This window comes from Pipistrellus hanaki (assembly GCF_964339955.1).
Source record: "Pipistrellus hanaki genome assembly, chromosome: 2".
Taxonomy (NCBI): Eukaryota; Metazoa; Chordata; class Mammalia; order Chiroptera; family Vespertilionidae; genus Pipistrellus; species Pipistrellus hanaki.
In genome coordinates, this window is record NC_140504.1 from 49,318,803 (window position 1) to 49,336,167 (window position 17,365).

The 17,365-nt window shown below is 43.0% G+C and overlaps 1 protein-coding gene across 2 annotated transcripts in view; it reads left to right on the plus strand.

The window, feature by feature from the left end:
- Positions 1 to 958: 958 nt before the first annotated feature.
- Positions 959 to 17,365, plus strand: part of UBXN7 (UBX domain protein 7) — a 61,708-nt gene continuing 45,301 nt past the window's right edge. The window contains exon 1 of one of the 2 annotated variants that reach the window (XM_084871672.1): positions 959 to 1,113. In XM_084871672.1, the coding sequence (XP_084727798.1) occupies positions 1,041 to 1,113 (73 nt within the window). In that variant the 5' untranslated portion in view covers positions 959 to 1,040. The remainder of the gene's footprint in view (positions 1,114 to 17,365) is intronic. The other variant, XM_084871671.1, reaches the window with a different exon arrangement.

Genomic DNA, 17,365 nt, shown 5'->3' on the forward strand with positions numbered 1-17,365 from the left:
CAATCCATATGTTTCTCTCACTTGTATGTTTCTCTCTCTCTCTCTGTCTCTTCCTCTCCCTCCTAGCCCTTCTAAAAATCAATGGAAAAATATCCTCGGGTGAGGATTAACAAAATAAATTCATACATAAATAGGATAAGAACCTCCTCAAAATCCCCTTTCACCACCTGCCTATTGCCTTCCTCTCTAGGGGTAACCATTATCGTTTTGAGGACACCTTGCAAGTACCCTTTCTATACATTTTTTTTCATCTTCTGTATATACATACACACTTTCTTTCTTCTTCTTCTTCTTCTTCTTCTTCTTCTTCTTCTTCTTCTTCTTCTTCTTCTTCTTCTTCTTCTCTTCTTCTTCTTTTTTGTAGCCATACTGACAAATTTACTGAAGGAAAGTGAATTGGACAATAATTTATCAGAATCTACCATGTGTCAGACTCCGCACCCAGTGCTTTATTGGCACGAAGGGTTCTGGTATTTTATTTCCATTGGATGGGTCCCCGCACGAGGTCAGCTGTGCAATTAGTTTAGAGGTTGGGAAGCACTGCGGAAAAAGTCGCTTCAGTGAGATGATGTAGCATTTGTATTTTGATGGGAGCTACAGGAGGACTTAGCAGAAGGCTACGGAGCTGCAAAAAAAGGAGGAAAAAAAAATGTCATGGGCAGTTGGGTCTGCCCATAAGGCTTGTGAAACTGAAACGCGAAAAGCCTGCTACCTGCCAAGCCCGAAAATTCCTTCGGAAACCAGAAACCAATACTGCGTCTAGAGAAGAATGGCCTTGGAGCTTGGAGAGCAAAGGCACCAGAGGCTGCAAAGAAGACTGCGGCCGGCCGCCGCCGCGAGCAATGGACCAGCCAACCTGGAGCAGAGACCACTGGCGGACGCGCCGGGCAGTGCGCCTGCGCCGACCCCGAGGGGGGGCGGGGCCCGGGGGCGGGGCCTGGCGACGGCCTCTGCGCCTGCGCAAACCGCGCGGCGCGGTGGGGGAGGGCGGCCCGTGTGTGTCTGTGTTGTTGTTCCGCGGCAGCGGCGGCGGCGGTAAGATGGCTGCCCACGGGGGCTCCGCGGCGTCCTCGGCGCTGAAGGGGTTAATCCAGCAGTTCACCGCCATCACCGGTAAGAGGCCGCGGCTACCGGAAGGTGGAAGAGCGGGGTCTGGCGCGGGCGGCATGTTCGCCCCGGGCTTCCCCCCTCACCTTCATGCTTTCCCCGCAGCTCCCGTCCTCCTCTCTCCTGAGGAGGAGGCGGCGGCGGCGGCGGCGGCGGCGGCGGCGGGTCTCCGGGTTCAGGCGGCAGACTGCCTCCCCCTCCCCCCACGCAAACCCCCAAACCCCGGTTCTCGGTCTCCTTGTGGTGTGGAGGGAGGCTCCCCACCCCCTGTCAGCCCAGACCCGGAGGATGGGCCGAGCCCATCCGCCCCCCGCCGCCGGCCCAGGGACCTGGGGGGGAGGGGGCAGAGGTGGGGGGCCGCACCCGGGCCACCGCCCTCCTTCTTCACCACCACCATCTCTTTTCTGTGCATCCTTGGGGTGCAGGGCATCATCCCCTTCCCTCCTTCCTTTCTCCCTCGGCCAGGTCATTCTCTCCCTCTCCCCGGCCTGCCCTTCCCTTGTCTGGGCCCCTCGGAGCCATGGCTGGTGGCCCTGGAGTGGCTGGGGCCTCCCGTCCTTAACGGCGGCGTCTTAACCGATCCCGCGGGATAGGCCGCCCGAAAGGGAGGGCTGCGGAGGAGCACCTTCCAGTGTGAGGTTTTAAGAGGAGAATGAGGGGACCCCCCCCCCCCCAACTTAATAGGGTAGGCCTGGAGGAATCCTGGGTGACGTTCCCCACCTCCCCATAATAAAACCAAGGCTGAGACCATGGCGCCGGGGCCTCCTGCTGATAAAATAGGGATGGCGGCAGAAACTTCTTTGAGAGAAAAATCAGTTTCTGCATGTCAGTAATTCCCCACACTCTCGGTTTCTATTTTCCCTTGGACCCTTGCAAAGGCCGCACGCAGAACCTCTCACCGCCCGGAGGAAAGGCCCTAAAGCCATTCTGTGAATTCTCTGTGGCTTGTTTCTCTCTGATGGTGCTGAACTTTTTTTTGCATGAGTTATTAGAGGGCGGAGCAAATGATGAAGTTCTCTGAGGAGTGATTTGAGAGAAGTGTACTTCGTTGTGCCCGAGTATGATTTTGCCCGTTCTAAATTGTCATTTTGGAAAGAGATCAGAATATTAGTTCTTTTTTTATTTTTTTATTTTTTTTATTTTTTAGGAGATCTCTCCTTTATCTGATAATTTCTTAGATGCAGAGAACGGGCTCCACTGTTAATGTAGGTAGTGTTTGAGGTGCAAGATCTGGTTAAATAAAATTTTACATTGTTTTAGCTACTGTAGGTTGTATGCAAGTTGCTGTTTTACAATTAAAGCTAGTTTTATTTTTTTTGCTTTGCAATTATAGCTAAATGTTTGATGCATTAGCCTGTGGGTATGAAACATCACGTCAGAATAGGTAAAGTAAAATTTGTAATTAAATCGGGATGAAGAGTGGAATAACTTTTCTTAATATTTAAAAACGTTTGTGATTAAAGATGTAATGGATTTCCCAATGGTTAAGCAGATCATTGTTATTGAGAAAATGATGAAATTAATGTGTACATAAGTTAATGCATATTGTTGATTATGTTTATATAGAAAAATCTTTGTAGAGAATCAGGTATTGAAGATTATTAATCTTTTATTCAGGTTTTTTAGAGATGGTTTAATATGCTACCTGTTTAATTTTAGTTTTTATGCTATCCTACCACCCCTTAAGGAACTCAGATTGCTTTAACCTCATTATTTCTTCTAGTGCAACATTTTTGTTAGATATAGACAAAACCTAGAGTGTGGTGAGATGCAGTGACTCACTTAATGGCTTTAATTCTGTTTCTGTATTTATCTACATGGCTTATTTCTTGGTCACAGGCTTTTCTATTTCTGAGTCAAGTTGGAGACCTTCAGTAGACTATGGTATCTGTAAGACTGCAAAAGGGAAAATACCTTAGGTTGTTCTTAATGTATTATAAATTTCTATTAAGTTTTGGGGATTTTTAAACTTTTATTTTTTACAAATAGTGATGAACTGTTAGAAACATGATTGACTTCATTAGTCTTTTTTCATGTATCTTAATAAAATTTGGGGTTCTGACCACATATATATTTAAATTGTAGTATTTATGGTAAAAGGATCCTATCTAATAAAAGAGTAACATGCAAATGCCTGTATCTCTGCTAAACCCACAAGCCACACCTGCCAGCCAATCAGGAGTGAGTATGCAAATTAACCCATCCAAGATGGCTGCAGCCAGGGAGGGAGCAGGAGGCTTGGGTTTCCTCACAATGGAGGAAGCCAAGCTTTCTGCACACCCTGGCCTGCCGTGGCCTCAGCTTAAGGCTACAAAGTGTCAATTATAGAGGATAAATAAATCCCCCCAAAATGGCGGCAGTCATAGAGCTGGAGAGAGCAGGAGGCTAGGGTTGCCCCCAGCAATGGAGGAAGCCAAGCTTCTGCAGCCCTGGCTTGCCTTGGCCTCTGCTTAAGGCTACAAAGTTTCAATTATAGAAGATAAATCCCAGGTACCAGAGCCTCCTCTTGGGTTGCTGGGGGGCGTGGCCAGCCTGCCAACCACCACAGGCCCCTCTCCGAGGCCCCCCTATGCCTCAAGGGAACCCCATCCCTGATCCAGGACACCCTTCAGGGCAAACCAGCCAGCCCTCACCTGTGCACCAGGCCTCTATCCTATCTAATAAAAGCGTAATATGCAGATTGACTATCACTCCAACACACAAGATGGCTGCCCCCATGTGATCAAAGATCCTGTCCCCATGTGGACACAAGATGGCCACCACAGGATGGCCAGTAGGGGAGGGTAGTTGGGAGGGACCAGGCCTGCAAGGGATGGCAGTTGGGGGTGATTAAGCCTGCAGGGGAGGGCAGTTAGGGGTGACCAGGCTGGCAGAGGAGGGAAGTTGGGGGTGACCAGGCCTGTAGGGAAGGGCAGTTAGGGGGGACCCAGGCCTGAAGGGGAGAGCAGTTGTGGTGACCAGGCCTGCAGGGGAGGGCAGTTAGGCCACACATATACAAAATACATGGATGTAATCAGAATAATTTTCCCCTTCCCCGTCACCTGAGGCTATATATCTTTAATAATAAAAGTATAATATACTAATTAGACCAGACAGGTGAACAACCTTCTGGACGAAGCTAGGGCTGTGAGGGTTGAGTCCCTGCACGAATTTCTAGACATATTATATAATTGATTTTAGAGAGAGAGGAAATGAGAGGGAGGGAGGAAGGGAGAAAGGAAGGGAGGGGAAGAGAGAGAAAAACGGAAACATTGATGTGAGATTGGTTGCCTCCCATAAGCGCCCTGACCAGGGATCAAACTGGCAGCCTGGGTATGAGCTCTGCCCAGGAATTGAACCCGAGACCTTTTGGCGTATGGGATGATGCTCCAACCAACTATGCCACACTCGCCAGGGCAATCAGATTAATTCTTGAGATAAGGAATACACAGACACTATAAAATAGGTAAAAATTAATAGGTAATCAGAAGGTAGACAAAATGTGAGGGAAGAGAAAATACTCTGGGAAGACAAGTTTAGCATACTATAGAATGCTAACGACTTGTGCATAGTAGACATGCACTTAAAGTATAGAACCTCAGTTGTAAAAGAGATTTTAGTTTAATGTTTCTCTAAAGTTGTTGAATGAATTCATATTTGTTATAGAAATTAGGAGCTGTTGTGTGTGGTATTTGGCTTTGTGGCTAATTTCTATTCATAGTCTTTTCTACAATACATTTTTCTTGGGTATTAAAATGTGTTTAAGTTCTCTTTCAGAAAAGGTGGTTGCAAGTATTCTAGAAGTCAAAAGAAAACTCCGGAATTTTAAGAACTATTTCAAAATGTGATAATGACGTTTGAACAGAAATTTTGGGATGAACTTTTTTTTTTGAGTTGTGAATAGAATTTTACTAATAAATTAAGTATTTATTGATAGACTGCTGTGTGCCAGGCATTGTTCAGATCCAGGGAATAATGCCATGAGCAGTTCAGGGTGTATGTCCTCAAAAATCTTAAAGGTTAACGGAAATACAGATACATATATCAGTGTTGTAATACAGTGGGGAAATGGTAAGATTCACAAAAGCGGGAGGTCAAGAAAGGCTTCTCAGAAGAAATAACTTCTTAGCTAAAACCTAGAGGAGAGCCCTGGGCCAGGTAGCTCAGTTGGTCAGAGCATTGTCCCAGTACACCAAGGTTTGGGGTTCGATCCTTGGTTAGGGCACATACAGGAGTCAACCAATGAATACATGAATTAGTAGAACAACAAATCTCTCCCTCAAATTAATAAATAAAATTAAAAAAATAAATAAAACCTAGAGGATATTCCTAGCAGGAGGAACATAGCAAAAGCCTGGAAGAGATAGGGATAGACATATATACATACAGAAACAAGAAAGCAGAGCCCTGACCGGTTTGGCTCAGTGGATAGAGCGTCGGCCTGCGGACTGAAAGGTCCCAGGTTTGATTCTGGTCAAGGACATGTACCTTGGTTGCAGGCACATCTCCAGTAGGAGGTGGGCAGGAGGCAGCTGATTGATATTTCTCTCTCATTGATGTTTCTAACTCTCTATCCCTCTCCCTTCCTCTCTGTAAAAAATCAGTAAAACATATTAACAGAAAAGCAGAGACAATAGGTTTAGGGAATTGATAATTCCAAATGAGTAGAGCATAGCTAGTGGGAGATGCAATAAATGGAGCTGAATAGATTAATTGGGTGCCAGATTAGGAGGGGCCTTGCAACCCATGTTAAGAAATCTTGAATTTTGAGTATAGTGGAAATCAATTAAATTTTTATTTTTTTCTTAATTGCAACATTTTTATTAAAACTAAGAAATATATATGTGGGGATTTACTTTATGAAGTATACACAAAATATAATATCCTCTTCCCCACCCCTAGGGATTGGAATCCTTATTTTACAAATCTGATATCTGACCATCATTTAATAGTTTATAATCCATTAAGGGTTTTTTTTTTTTGTTTTGTTTTGTTTTTTTATGAGATTAAATGCTCCATTTAAAAAAAAAATTGTTTTCTTTTGGATTTTAACCTGAGGATATTTTTCCATTGATTTTTTAGAGTAGAAGGGAGGACAAGAGAGAGAAACATGGATGTGAGAGAGATACATGATTGTTTTCCTTCTGCACACATCCTGACCAGGGCTGGGCATTGAGCCTTGACTGGAATCAAATCTGGACTTTTCAGTCCTCAAGCTGATGCTCTGTCCACTGAGCCAAACTAGTTAGGGCTAATTAGGGGTGTGACATAATCAGATTTGGATGTTTTAGAAAGAGCTACTTGCCATAGTGTAGAAGAGGCAGGCATAGAGATCAGAAGACTGTTGCATTAGTGCAGGGAAGACAAACTAGTGTCCTGAAATAAGTTAGTGGTAGAGAAGTGGACTCTGAAAGATATGGGAAGAGTCAGGAGTCAGAATGAAGTTCAGAATTCTATTTTGGACATCTAGGTATATAATGCTGCCACTTATGAAGGTATGGGATAGTAGAAGTTTGGGTGGGGAGAAGATGATTAATTCACTGTTAGGTTAATTGCTGCCTGTCGGACTTCAAATTGGAGCTGTTTAATAGGCAAATGAATATTTGGGTCCGGAAGGAGTAGTGATTGAGGAGTTAGTCATATTGATGGCAACTGAAACTTTAAAAGTGGATGGCAGTTTGCCAGGGGAGAGTGTAGTGTGAGAAAATATTAGGCTCTAGAATGCAAAGCTGAAGGAACACTAATATCTGACACAGGCTGCAAAGATAAACAAAGATGGAGAAAAACCAGGATAGTGTAATGGTATTTCCACATCAGGAGTACGGAAATACCTCAAATAAATATCCTCAGGAGCCAGAAATCATGTGTGTGTGTGTGTGTGTGTGTGTGTGTGTGTGTGTGTGTGTGTATATATATATATATATATATATATATATATATATATGTATATGTATATGTATATGTATATGTATATGTAAAAGGCTAATATGCTAAGTGTTTGCCCAAACAGTTGCTATGTTGCCCACTGACCACCATGGGGCAGACACTCAGTGTAGGAGCTGCTGAACAGCAGTGACTCGGCAGCAATGGTTCTCGGGTGACGCACCCCAAAACTAGAGAGGAAGGAGCCCAAATCCTTGCGGTGCTGTGCAATTCCACCTTCAGCTGTGCGTTATGTTGCTAGAGCACTGTTGGCCTTGAATCTGGTTTACTGCACATTTGCGTTTGCATTTCACACCCTGTACGACAGCAACTTTGCAGAATGCCCTCTTGCATTCCGGGACCCCCAGGGGGTGTTGGAGAACCGGTTTCAGCCTGATCCCTGCAGGCCAGGCCAAGGGACAACACCTGCTGGAGGGGTCCCCCTCACTCTGCAGAAGCCAGGGAGGGACTTTGGGAGGTTGGCTCCAGGGTGTGTCCAGCCCATCTCACCCAGTCCCACCCTGCAGGCCATCTTCTTTAAAAAAAAAAAAAAAAAAAAAAAAAAAAAAAATATATATATATATATATATATATATATATATATATATATATATATATATTGATTTTTTTGCAGAGAGGAAGGGAGAGGGAGAGTTAGAATCATCGATGATAGAGAAACATCATTCAGCTGCCTCTTGCACACCCGCCATCGGGGAGGGGATGTACCTGCAACCAAGGTACGTGCCCTTGACAGGTATCTAACCTGGGACCCTTGAGTCTGCAGGCCGATGCTCTATTTACTGAGCCAAACTGGTTAGGGCCAGCCACCTTCTAATTAGTTTCCTTTCAGTGTGCACGAATCTGTGCACTAGGTCTCTAGTTTACATATATAAAAGTCTAATATGCCAAATGTCTGTCCAGGTAATGACATCATGTAGCAACACCCAGCTTCCTCTCCCTTGTGACTAGCCTCCTTGGATTTTCTAGAGCCCAAGAACACTTGTGACTAGCCTCCTTGGATTTTCTAGAGCCCAAGAACACGACTTGCTTTATAACCAGGTGGAAACATTTTACACTGTAACCAAGTGTCTGTGAAACGTTTTTCCTGCCTCATCTCATTTGATCCTCATAGAAGTCCTGGAGTAGGTAGATAGGAGACTCGGTGGAATCCTATTTTCTTTTCGTTAGCTGGAAAACGGACATTTAGAAAGCTTAGAATCTTGACCCGACTGAAAAAAAATAAGAAATGGTGGACCTTGAAAATGACTTCAGGTTTTCTCACTATAATCCAACACTGCTGCAGTTAAATATTTTACCCTTTGTTCTCCCTGAGTGATCTACTACAATAATAATCTGCTTTGTGTTTATATTTACTTCTGTGTTGCTGACAATTACCTGAAAGAGAAGTTGGGGTACTTCACTGGCTGGAATAAGTTTAGCTGCATCAGAAAGCAGGTCTAATTAAGCAAGTTTATTCTATGTAAAAGGCTACGATGACTCGTGCATGCAAGATACATATAAAGCTGAAACCGGTTTGGCTCAGTGAATAGAGCATCGGTCTGCGGACTGAGACATTAAAGGCCCAGAAAAAAAAACTGACTTAGGTCAGTGCTTCTCAAACTTATTTGTAGAAAGGACTTAAAAATTTTTTCAATCTTCATGGACCAAAATTTTTGTAAAAAACAAAAAATAATTGCTTGAACATAAAATAAAAATAGGAAACATAAGCCCACTATTTTAAAATTAAGAAAAAATTTATGTACAATAAAGTCCTTTTTAGTGTACAGTTATGAATTTTGATAAGCATATATAATTATGTAACTAAGATATACAACAGTTCTAGAATTCTCAAAAAATTACTCCTGCCCCTTTGTAGTTAACCCCTCCCCCACCTGTAGCCTAATTTTTTATTTATTGTTTTTTTTTTTCTAGAATGTGACATAAATGTAAACACAATATTTAACCTTTTGAGTCTGGCTTCTTCCACTTAGCATACTATATTTGAAATTCATTCATGTTGTTGTGGTAAGAATAGTTTCTTTTTTTCTTTCTTTTTTCTTCTTTTTTTTCTAGTAAAGCATTTATTAACCCTTTGCACTCCGCTGTCCCCTCTCAGGGGACATCGGAATTCTAGCATATCACTCGGATGTCCCCTCTCAGGGGACATTGCAGTTTATTAGTGATTACGGGGAATTGAGTTATTTCAAAGCACGTTTCCGCCGCAAAGTAGCGTCGAGTAGCTGGTAGCCAATGTCCAGAATGGTTCGGAGTGCAAAGGGTTAAACTAAGAATAGTTTCTTTTTATTGGTGAGTAGTATACCATTGTATGGATATACTACAATTTATTTATCCATTCATTAAATGATTGACTAATTGTGTTGTTTCCAGTTCGGAGGATTATAAAAAAAGCTGCTAAAAACATTAGTGTAAAGGAGAAACCAAGATGGCGGCATAGGTAAATGCCTAACTGCAGTCTCACACAACAATTTCAAAAAAATACAACTAAAATACAAAATGGACATTATCCAGAACGACAGGAAAGTTGACTGTAAATTCTACAACTAGAAGGAAAGAGAAAACCAGAAGGAAAATCAGAGGAGCTGTAAAAGCCTAAGGTACAGAGACACAGTGTGCGTGCGGAGAGGAAGGAGCAAGAGAGGAGAGGGAGGCTGAGTACCTGGCTGGCGTTCCCTAGTGGGAAGGAGATAAAAGCTCTGGACTGTGCTGAACCCCAGTTCCGACAGCACTGAACCCCAGTTCTGGGCGAGATTTTGGGGACCCAGGCTCATACGGAGGGAGTTTGGGCTATAAGGCGGAAACTCAGGGTAGCTGTGAAAGGCAGAGCCCCTGGAGGCGCGCACATTGCACGCAGAGGATGGACTGTTGACTCTGCTGCCAGATTGCCCTAGCGGGAAGGAGACAAAAGCTCTGGACTGCTGAGCCCCAGCTCCGACTGCACTGAACCCCAGTTCTAGGCCAGACCCTGGAGACCCAGGCTCATACAGAGGGAGTCTGGGCTGTAAGGCGGAAACTCAGGGGAGCGGCGAAAGGCAGTCCTGGAGGTGTGCACATTGTGCGCAGAGGACGCATTGTTGACTGAAGCCAAGGCTGAAGGCTCCACCCTGAAACTACACCCCATCCAAGCTGAGCACAGAGGCTTTTGAAATTTTCCAAGTCTAGTCAAATAAGGCTGTCTCTTGGCATAGACACAGCTGATCCTCACAGCCAATTGGCCTGGAGGTCAGTTCCTCCCAGTGATACCAACAACAATCAAGACTTAACTACAACAAGGCTGTACACACAGTCCACAAAAGGGGACACCAAGAATGTCCACCTCAGGTAACTGGGAGACTGACCCACTGAACCATATAGGACACCTTAGCACACAAAGCCACCCTACCAACTCAGGGAAGCAGCGAAAATGCCAAGACAAGAAACAGATCACAAACGAAAGAAATGGAGGACAAAAAGTGACCGGATATAGAGTTCAAAATCATGCTTATAAGGTTTTTCAAGAATTTCATAGAAAAGGCCAATAAAATAAACGAGACCTATGAGGATATGAAAAGGGTTCAACTAGAAATAAAAAAGATCAACTAGAAATAAAGAATACATTGTCTGAAATAAAAAATATTATACAGAGTCCTAAAAACAGGATGGAAGATCACAAAAATCAAGTCAAAGATTTGGAACATAAAGAGCCAGAGGACACTCCTCTGCAGAAGCAAGAAGACAAGAGAATCCAGAAAGTTGAAGATAATGTAAGAAACCTCTGAGACAACTTCAAGCGAACCAACATCAGAATTAGGGGGTCCCAGAAGAAGAGAGAGAGCAAGATACCGAAAACATACTGGAAGAAATAGTGACAGAAAACTTCCCCACCTGGTGAAAGAAATAGACTTACAAGTCCAGGAAGTGCACAGAACTCCAAACGAAAGGAATCCAAAGAGGAACACATCAAGACCCATCATAATTAAAATTCCAAGAGCGAAAGACAAAGAATGTTAAAAGCAGCAAGAGAAAAGCAGGTAGTTACCTATAAAGGAGCACCCATACGATTGTCAGATGATTTCTCAACAGAAACCATGCAGGCCAGACGGGAATGGCAAGAACTATTCAAGGTGATGAATAACAAGAACCTACAGCCAAAAATACTCTACCCAGGAAAGCTATCACTCAGAATTGAAGGCCAGATAAAGAGCTTCACCAATAAAAAAAAAGCTAAAGGAGTTCATCACCTGTAGGGGGGGTGCAAGAGACAACTGGTCGATGTTTCTCATCAACGTTTCTAGCTCGCTCTCTCTCTCTCCCTTCCTCTCTGTAAAAAAAAATCAATAAAATATATTAAAAAAAATAAAATAAATAAAATAAAGTAAAATAAAAACCAAGGGAATTAAAACATCTAATGAACAATATTAACTGGTGAATATAATAGAATCAGAGGTTTGGAAGAGTGAACTGACGATTCTCGGGGAAAAGGGGAGAGGGGGTGCGGGAAGAGACTGAACATAAAGTGTGCACCTATGGATGAGGACAATGGGGGGTGGGAACCTGATGGAGGGGAGCAATGGAGGGGGGGAAAAATGAGGAACATTGTAATAATATGAACAATAAAGATTTATTAAAAAAAATTAGTGTATAAGTGTTTGTAAGTTTTATTTCCCTTCGGATAAATACAGAGGAATAGGCTTATTGGATCATATATACCGTATTTTTCGGACCATAAGACGCACTTTTTTCCCCCCAGAAGTGGGGGGAAAAAGTCCCTGCGTCTTATGGTCCAAATATAGCCTACACATATACTGTAAAAAAAAGTTTTTTTTACTTGCCCGGCTCTGTGTGCTTGCTGCAGCCACTGTCCATTCCTCCGTGCCCATAGTGTCTGCCCCGCTCTGTAAACCCCGAGTGGTAGAGAAGTTCCCATGTATGGTAGTCAGCCTCCATGCCCTCGCTGCAGCCATATCTCCATGTCAGCCCAGGTGCGGTGTACGGTAACTGCGTAATCCAAACCGTAATCATCGCCTGTACCCCTTGCTGGCCCGTACTCCGTGCCCGGAAGAATGCCGCGTCTATTCCCCCAATCATTCCTCTCCGCCCTCTGTTGCCGTGCTTGACTACTGGGTAGGCGTACTGTAGATCTCAGCAGAACCTTTACCATAAATCTTCAACTTTATTCTAATTTATTACTGAAGTCTCTCGTTATTGTGTTTTACAGTACATTTTGTCTTTTGCTGACTGTATTTGTTAATAATGGTTCTAAATGGTTCTAAATGCTGCTGTTTACTTTACAGGGTTGATTACATGTGTTTATGACTGTGATGTTGGGTTTTAATGCACATAAAATATTTTAGGACACTATTTGTTTCAGAATCTTTTTTTCTTCATTTCCCTTCTCTAAAAACTGGTGCGTCTTATGGTCCGAAAAATATGGTAATTAAGAAATTGCCAAATAGGTACATAACTAAGAAATAGCCAGTTTTCCAAAGTCATGATTACCATTTTACATTCCCATCAGCAATGTATGAGAGTTCCAGTTGCCCATTTAGTACTTTTAATTTTTTGTAGCTGTTTTAATAGGTGCCTTATGGTATGACACTGAATTGTGTGTGTTTTTTCTTAACATATTTTCTGATTGATTTTACGGAGAGAGAGAAGGAGGGAGGGAGGGGGAAAGAGAGAGAGGGGCGGGGGGGGGGGGGAGAGAGAGAGAAACATTGATGTAAGAAAGGAAAATTAATTGGCTGCTTTCTGCATGTCCCCCATGGGAATCAAGCCTGCAACTGGGCCGAGTGCCCTCACGGGGAGCCAACCAGTGACCTTTTGGTGCATGGGACAACACTTCTCAACTGAGCCACATCGGCCAGGGTGGCATTGTGGTTTTCATTTGCATTTCCCTAATGATTAATAATATTGGTCACTTTTTTCATAAGATAATTTCCCATCCATAAATCTTTCAAGACCCAACTATTTTAATCCTCACCTGAGGATATTTGATATTTTTCCATTGATTTTCAGAGAGTGGAAGAGAGGGAGAAAGACACAGAGAGAAACATTGATGTGAAACACATTGATCGGTTGCCTCCTGCACGAACCCTGGGGAGGGGCCCGCAACTGAGTTATTATGCCCTTGACTGAAATTGAACCTGGGACCCTTTAGTCCATAGGCTGATGCTCTATCCATTGAGTTAAACCAGCTAGGGCTCAAGCCCAACTTTTTAATTATTAGGTTCAACAGACAAAATTACTCTTTCTGTAAAAGTTTTTAAATTCTTACACTGGAATTTCTGTTTTTATTTTGTCATGGTCTAGTGATGAAGAGCTGTTCTGCACTGGTCTAGGTAATGGTGGAACAGGGACTAGAACTCTGCTATCTTTACTCCCAGGCCCATGCATTTTCCTCCATGTTACCACTTTCCTTCTTTTTAGGCTCCCTTTTGTTGACCCAAATAAAATTAGCTTTGTTTAATTATTTAATTCCCCTTAACTTAATATCTAATTCCTCTTCTACTTAATAAGTTTAGTTTTCTGCATATAAGGTTCTTTTTTCTTTTTAAAAAGTATATTTTATTGTTTTTTTACAGAGATGAAGAGAGAGTTAGAAACATCAATGAGAGAGAATCATCAATCAGCTGCTCTTGCACACACCCCCACTTGAGTTGTGCCCGCAAACAAGGTACATGCCCTTGACCGGAATCGAACCTGGGACCTTTCAGTTTGCAGGTCGACACTCTATCCACTGAGCCAAACCGGTTTCGGCTATTTTTTCTTTTAATGTTTTCTACTCCTGATTGCTTAACAACTCCATGATGGGAGAGACTGATGAGGAGGTTAAACATTCACCTTAATTTTTTTTAATATATAATAAATTTTTATTGTTCAGATTATTACAAGTGTTCCTCCTTTTTCCCCCCATAGTTCCCCTCCACCTGATACCTCCCCCCCATTACCTTCCCCCCCCCCCCACTGTCTTCATCCATAGGTGTAAGATTTTTGTCCAATCTCTTCCCAGACCCCTCAGACCCCTTTCCCCCTGAGAATTGTCAGTCCATTGCCTTTCTATGTCCCTGATTTTATTATATTCACCAGTCTATTCTGTTCTGCAGATTTTTTATTCACTTGATTTTTAGATTCACTTGTTGGTAGGTATGTATTTGTTCATAATTTTTACCTTTACCATTTTCTTCTTCCTCTTAAAGAATATCCTTCAGCATTTCATGTAATCCTGGTTTGGTGGTGGTGAACTCTTTTAGCTTTTTCTTGTCTGTGAAGCTCTTTATCTGACCTTCCATTCTGAATGATAGCTTTGCTGGCTAGAGTAATCGTGGTTGTAGATTCTTGCTGTTCATCACTTTGAATATTTCTTGCCACTCCCTTCTGGCCTGCGTAGTTTCTGTTGAGAAATCAGCTGACAGTCGTATGGGTAATCCCTTGTAGGTAACTAACTGTTTTTCTCTTGTTGATTTCAAAATTCCCTCTTTGTCTTTTGCCCTTGCCATTTTAATTATGATGTGTCTTGGTGTGGTCCTCCTTGGATTTCTTTTGCATAGAAGTCCCTTTGGGTCCCCAGAGTCTCGCTGGGAACTGGAATTCAGAGCAGTCAGGAGCTTTAGACTCCCTCCTGATTGAGGAAGCCAGCGGTGTACTCAGTTGCCAGCCCTCTCCGCATGCGTGCCTTCTGCAGCTCCTCTGAGTCTCAGTTTGCTCTTCTCTTTCCTTTTAGTTATAGAATTTCCACTCAGCCAGCCTTCCTGTGGTTCTAGATGATGTCCATTTTGTCTTTTAGTTGTATTCTTGAAATTGTTGTGCGAGGCAGCACTCTAGGTGTTTATCTATGCCGTTATCTTTAATGTGAATTTTCTTAATCTACTTCATGAAGTTGGTAACTTCCCTATTTTATAACTGAGGAAACTAAGGGCTAAATAAATTAGTAACTATCTCAAAACCACACAACTAGTGAATGACAGAACTAAGATTCAAACTCAAGTTTATCTGAGTTCTATCCAGGCTCATAATGTTTATACTATCTACAACTCCCTAGCCAGAGAACAGATGATAATATGAAGAATGTTTTCTGTTCATTACTGGGCATAGGACTAGCCAGAGGGAGAATTTTGATACCTTCATTCCAGTTTTTTGGTATCATTATCCCCAGGGTACCTTGTGTCTTTTTGATGCTCTAAGTACACCTCTTCCTTGTCCATTCCCTCAGCCCCCTGCATGCGCCCTGACCAGGCCAGGTATCAAACCTGCAACACGGGTACCTGCTCTTGACTGGGAATTGAAACTGAGACCCTTCCCTTTGGTGCTCAGAGCCAGGGCTCTAACCACTTATGGCCAGGGCATAAGTTTATAGTTTTAAAAAGGATGTCTGCTTACCCAAATTAATCTCTCTAATCAGGGTTGGGTGATGCCCATATAAGGCCTGAGAAATCATTTGGTCTGGCCCTGCTATGTCATTTGGTATGAGTTAATTAAATGTTTGACCAAATAGCCGAAACCGGTTTGGCTCAATGAATAGAGCATCGGCTTGGGGACTGAAGGGACCCGGGTTCGATTCCGGTCAAGGGCATGTACCTTGGTTGCGGGCATATCCCCAGTAGGGGGTGTGCAAGAGGCAGCTGATCAATGACTCTCTCTCATCGATCTTTCTAACTCTTTATCTCTCTCCTTTCCTCTCTGTACAAAATCAATAAAATATATTTTAAATGTTTGACCAAATAATAGCAGGTTGATTTTTAAGTTGATAATAAAAATATATATATATTTTTTATTTTGGAGAGGAAGGGAGAGGGAGAGAGTGATAGAAACAATAATGATGAGAAAAAATCATTGATTGGCTGCGTCTTGCACCTCCCACACTGGGGATTGAGTCTGGAGCCCAGGCTTGTGCCCTGACTGGGAATCAGACTGGGAATTGAAGCGTGACTTTCTGGTTCATAAGTTGACACTCTACCACTGAGCCATGCTGGCCAGGCTAAGTTGATTATTTTGTATGGCCTGTGAATGATGTTATAAATATCCAAAAGGCCCTTGGCAGAAAAAAGGTTCTCCATCCTAGTCTTAAATGGTAGCATTTTAGGCAGCATAATAAAGTGAAAAACATTTAGGCAGTTAAGAAAAGATTTGGGATAGGCAGACCATATTGTTGACAGGCTAGCTTGCCTGAGGATTGACTTAGCAAGGTTTTGCTTTTTCATAGCATCTTTTATTTCACAACTCACAAATTATCTTGATGGTTCCCATTTAGTGGCATTGGAGTTCTGATAGTTAGAGGGTAGTGGACCGCGACTATTTGTATGCTGTGGTCATTTTTAAATTGAGTTTTCTTATGAACAAATAAATTTACAAATGAAAGCAGCCAGCATTGGTTGCTATTGTGGTAGAAGAGAATTTCAATGTCCATCAGCATGTTCTTCGTGTTTTTTGTGGTGCTTTAGTGCAATGTGAGTACACAGGGACAAGAGCCAAAATGGTATGAATTCAGCTAGTAAATTCTCTGGGGGAAAAAAAGAAAGAGTAACACATGCCTTGAGAAGCTAGTTTTAGGGTTCATTATGAGGTAAATGTAGCAGTTCATGATCTCTGTGCTAGAACAAGCTCCCAGAGCCGTCTACCTATAGCAACATTTTAACTTGGAGAAGCTGCTGTGCAGATAAGTAAATGAAAATGGTGGAGTACAATAGACACTGAACTTTTAGACTAGAGTTTATGAAATATAATAATATAGCACAGTATAACTGGACATGGTGTAAAAATATTAGGGAAGCATTGGCAATCTCAGGTTTTCTGACAAATGGAAGCGCATGAATCTTGAAATTGTTCACCAAATTTGCGCTAATTTTGTCCAGTGATTTGTATTTAATTATCCTCCTATATAATAAAAAGGTAATATGCAAATTGACCCTCACAAGATGTCTGCCTACGACTAGGCTGGCAGGGGTGTTAGTGAGGGATGACCAAATGCCTGAACAGCAGGCTGTGTGGGGTGACCAGGTCAGCAGGGGGGTTGGTGAGGGATGACTAAATTACTGAACAAGTAGGCTGTGTGGGGCAACCAGGCCAGTGCGGGGTGTGTGTGTGTGTGTGTGTGTGTGTGTGTGTGTGTGTGTTACTGAGGGATGACCAAATGAGTGAACAAGCAGGTTGCATGGGGCAACCAGGTCAGTAGGGGGGGTTAGTGAGGGATGAACAAATGACTGAATAGCAGGCTGTGTAGGGTGACCAGGTGGGGGCGGGGGGAGGGTGCAGGGGTGCAGTTGGGGACAACCAGGCTGATGGGGGGGCAGTTGGGGCAATCAGGCTGGCAGGCAGGTGAGCAATTAGGAGCCAGCGGTCCAGGATTGTGAGAGGGATGTCC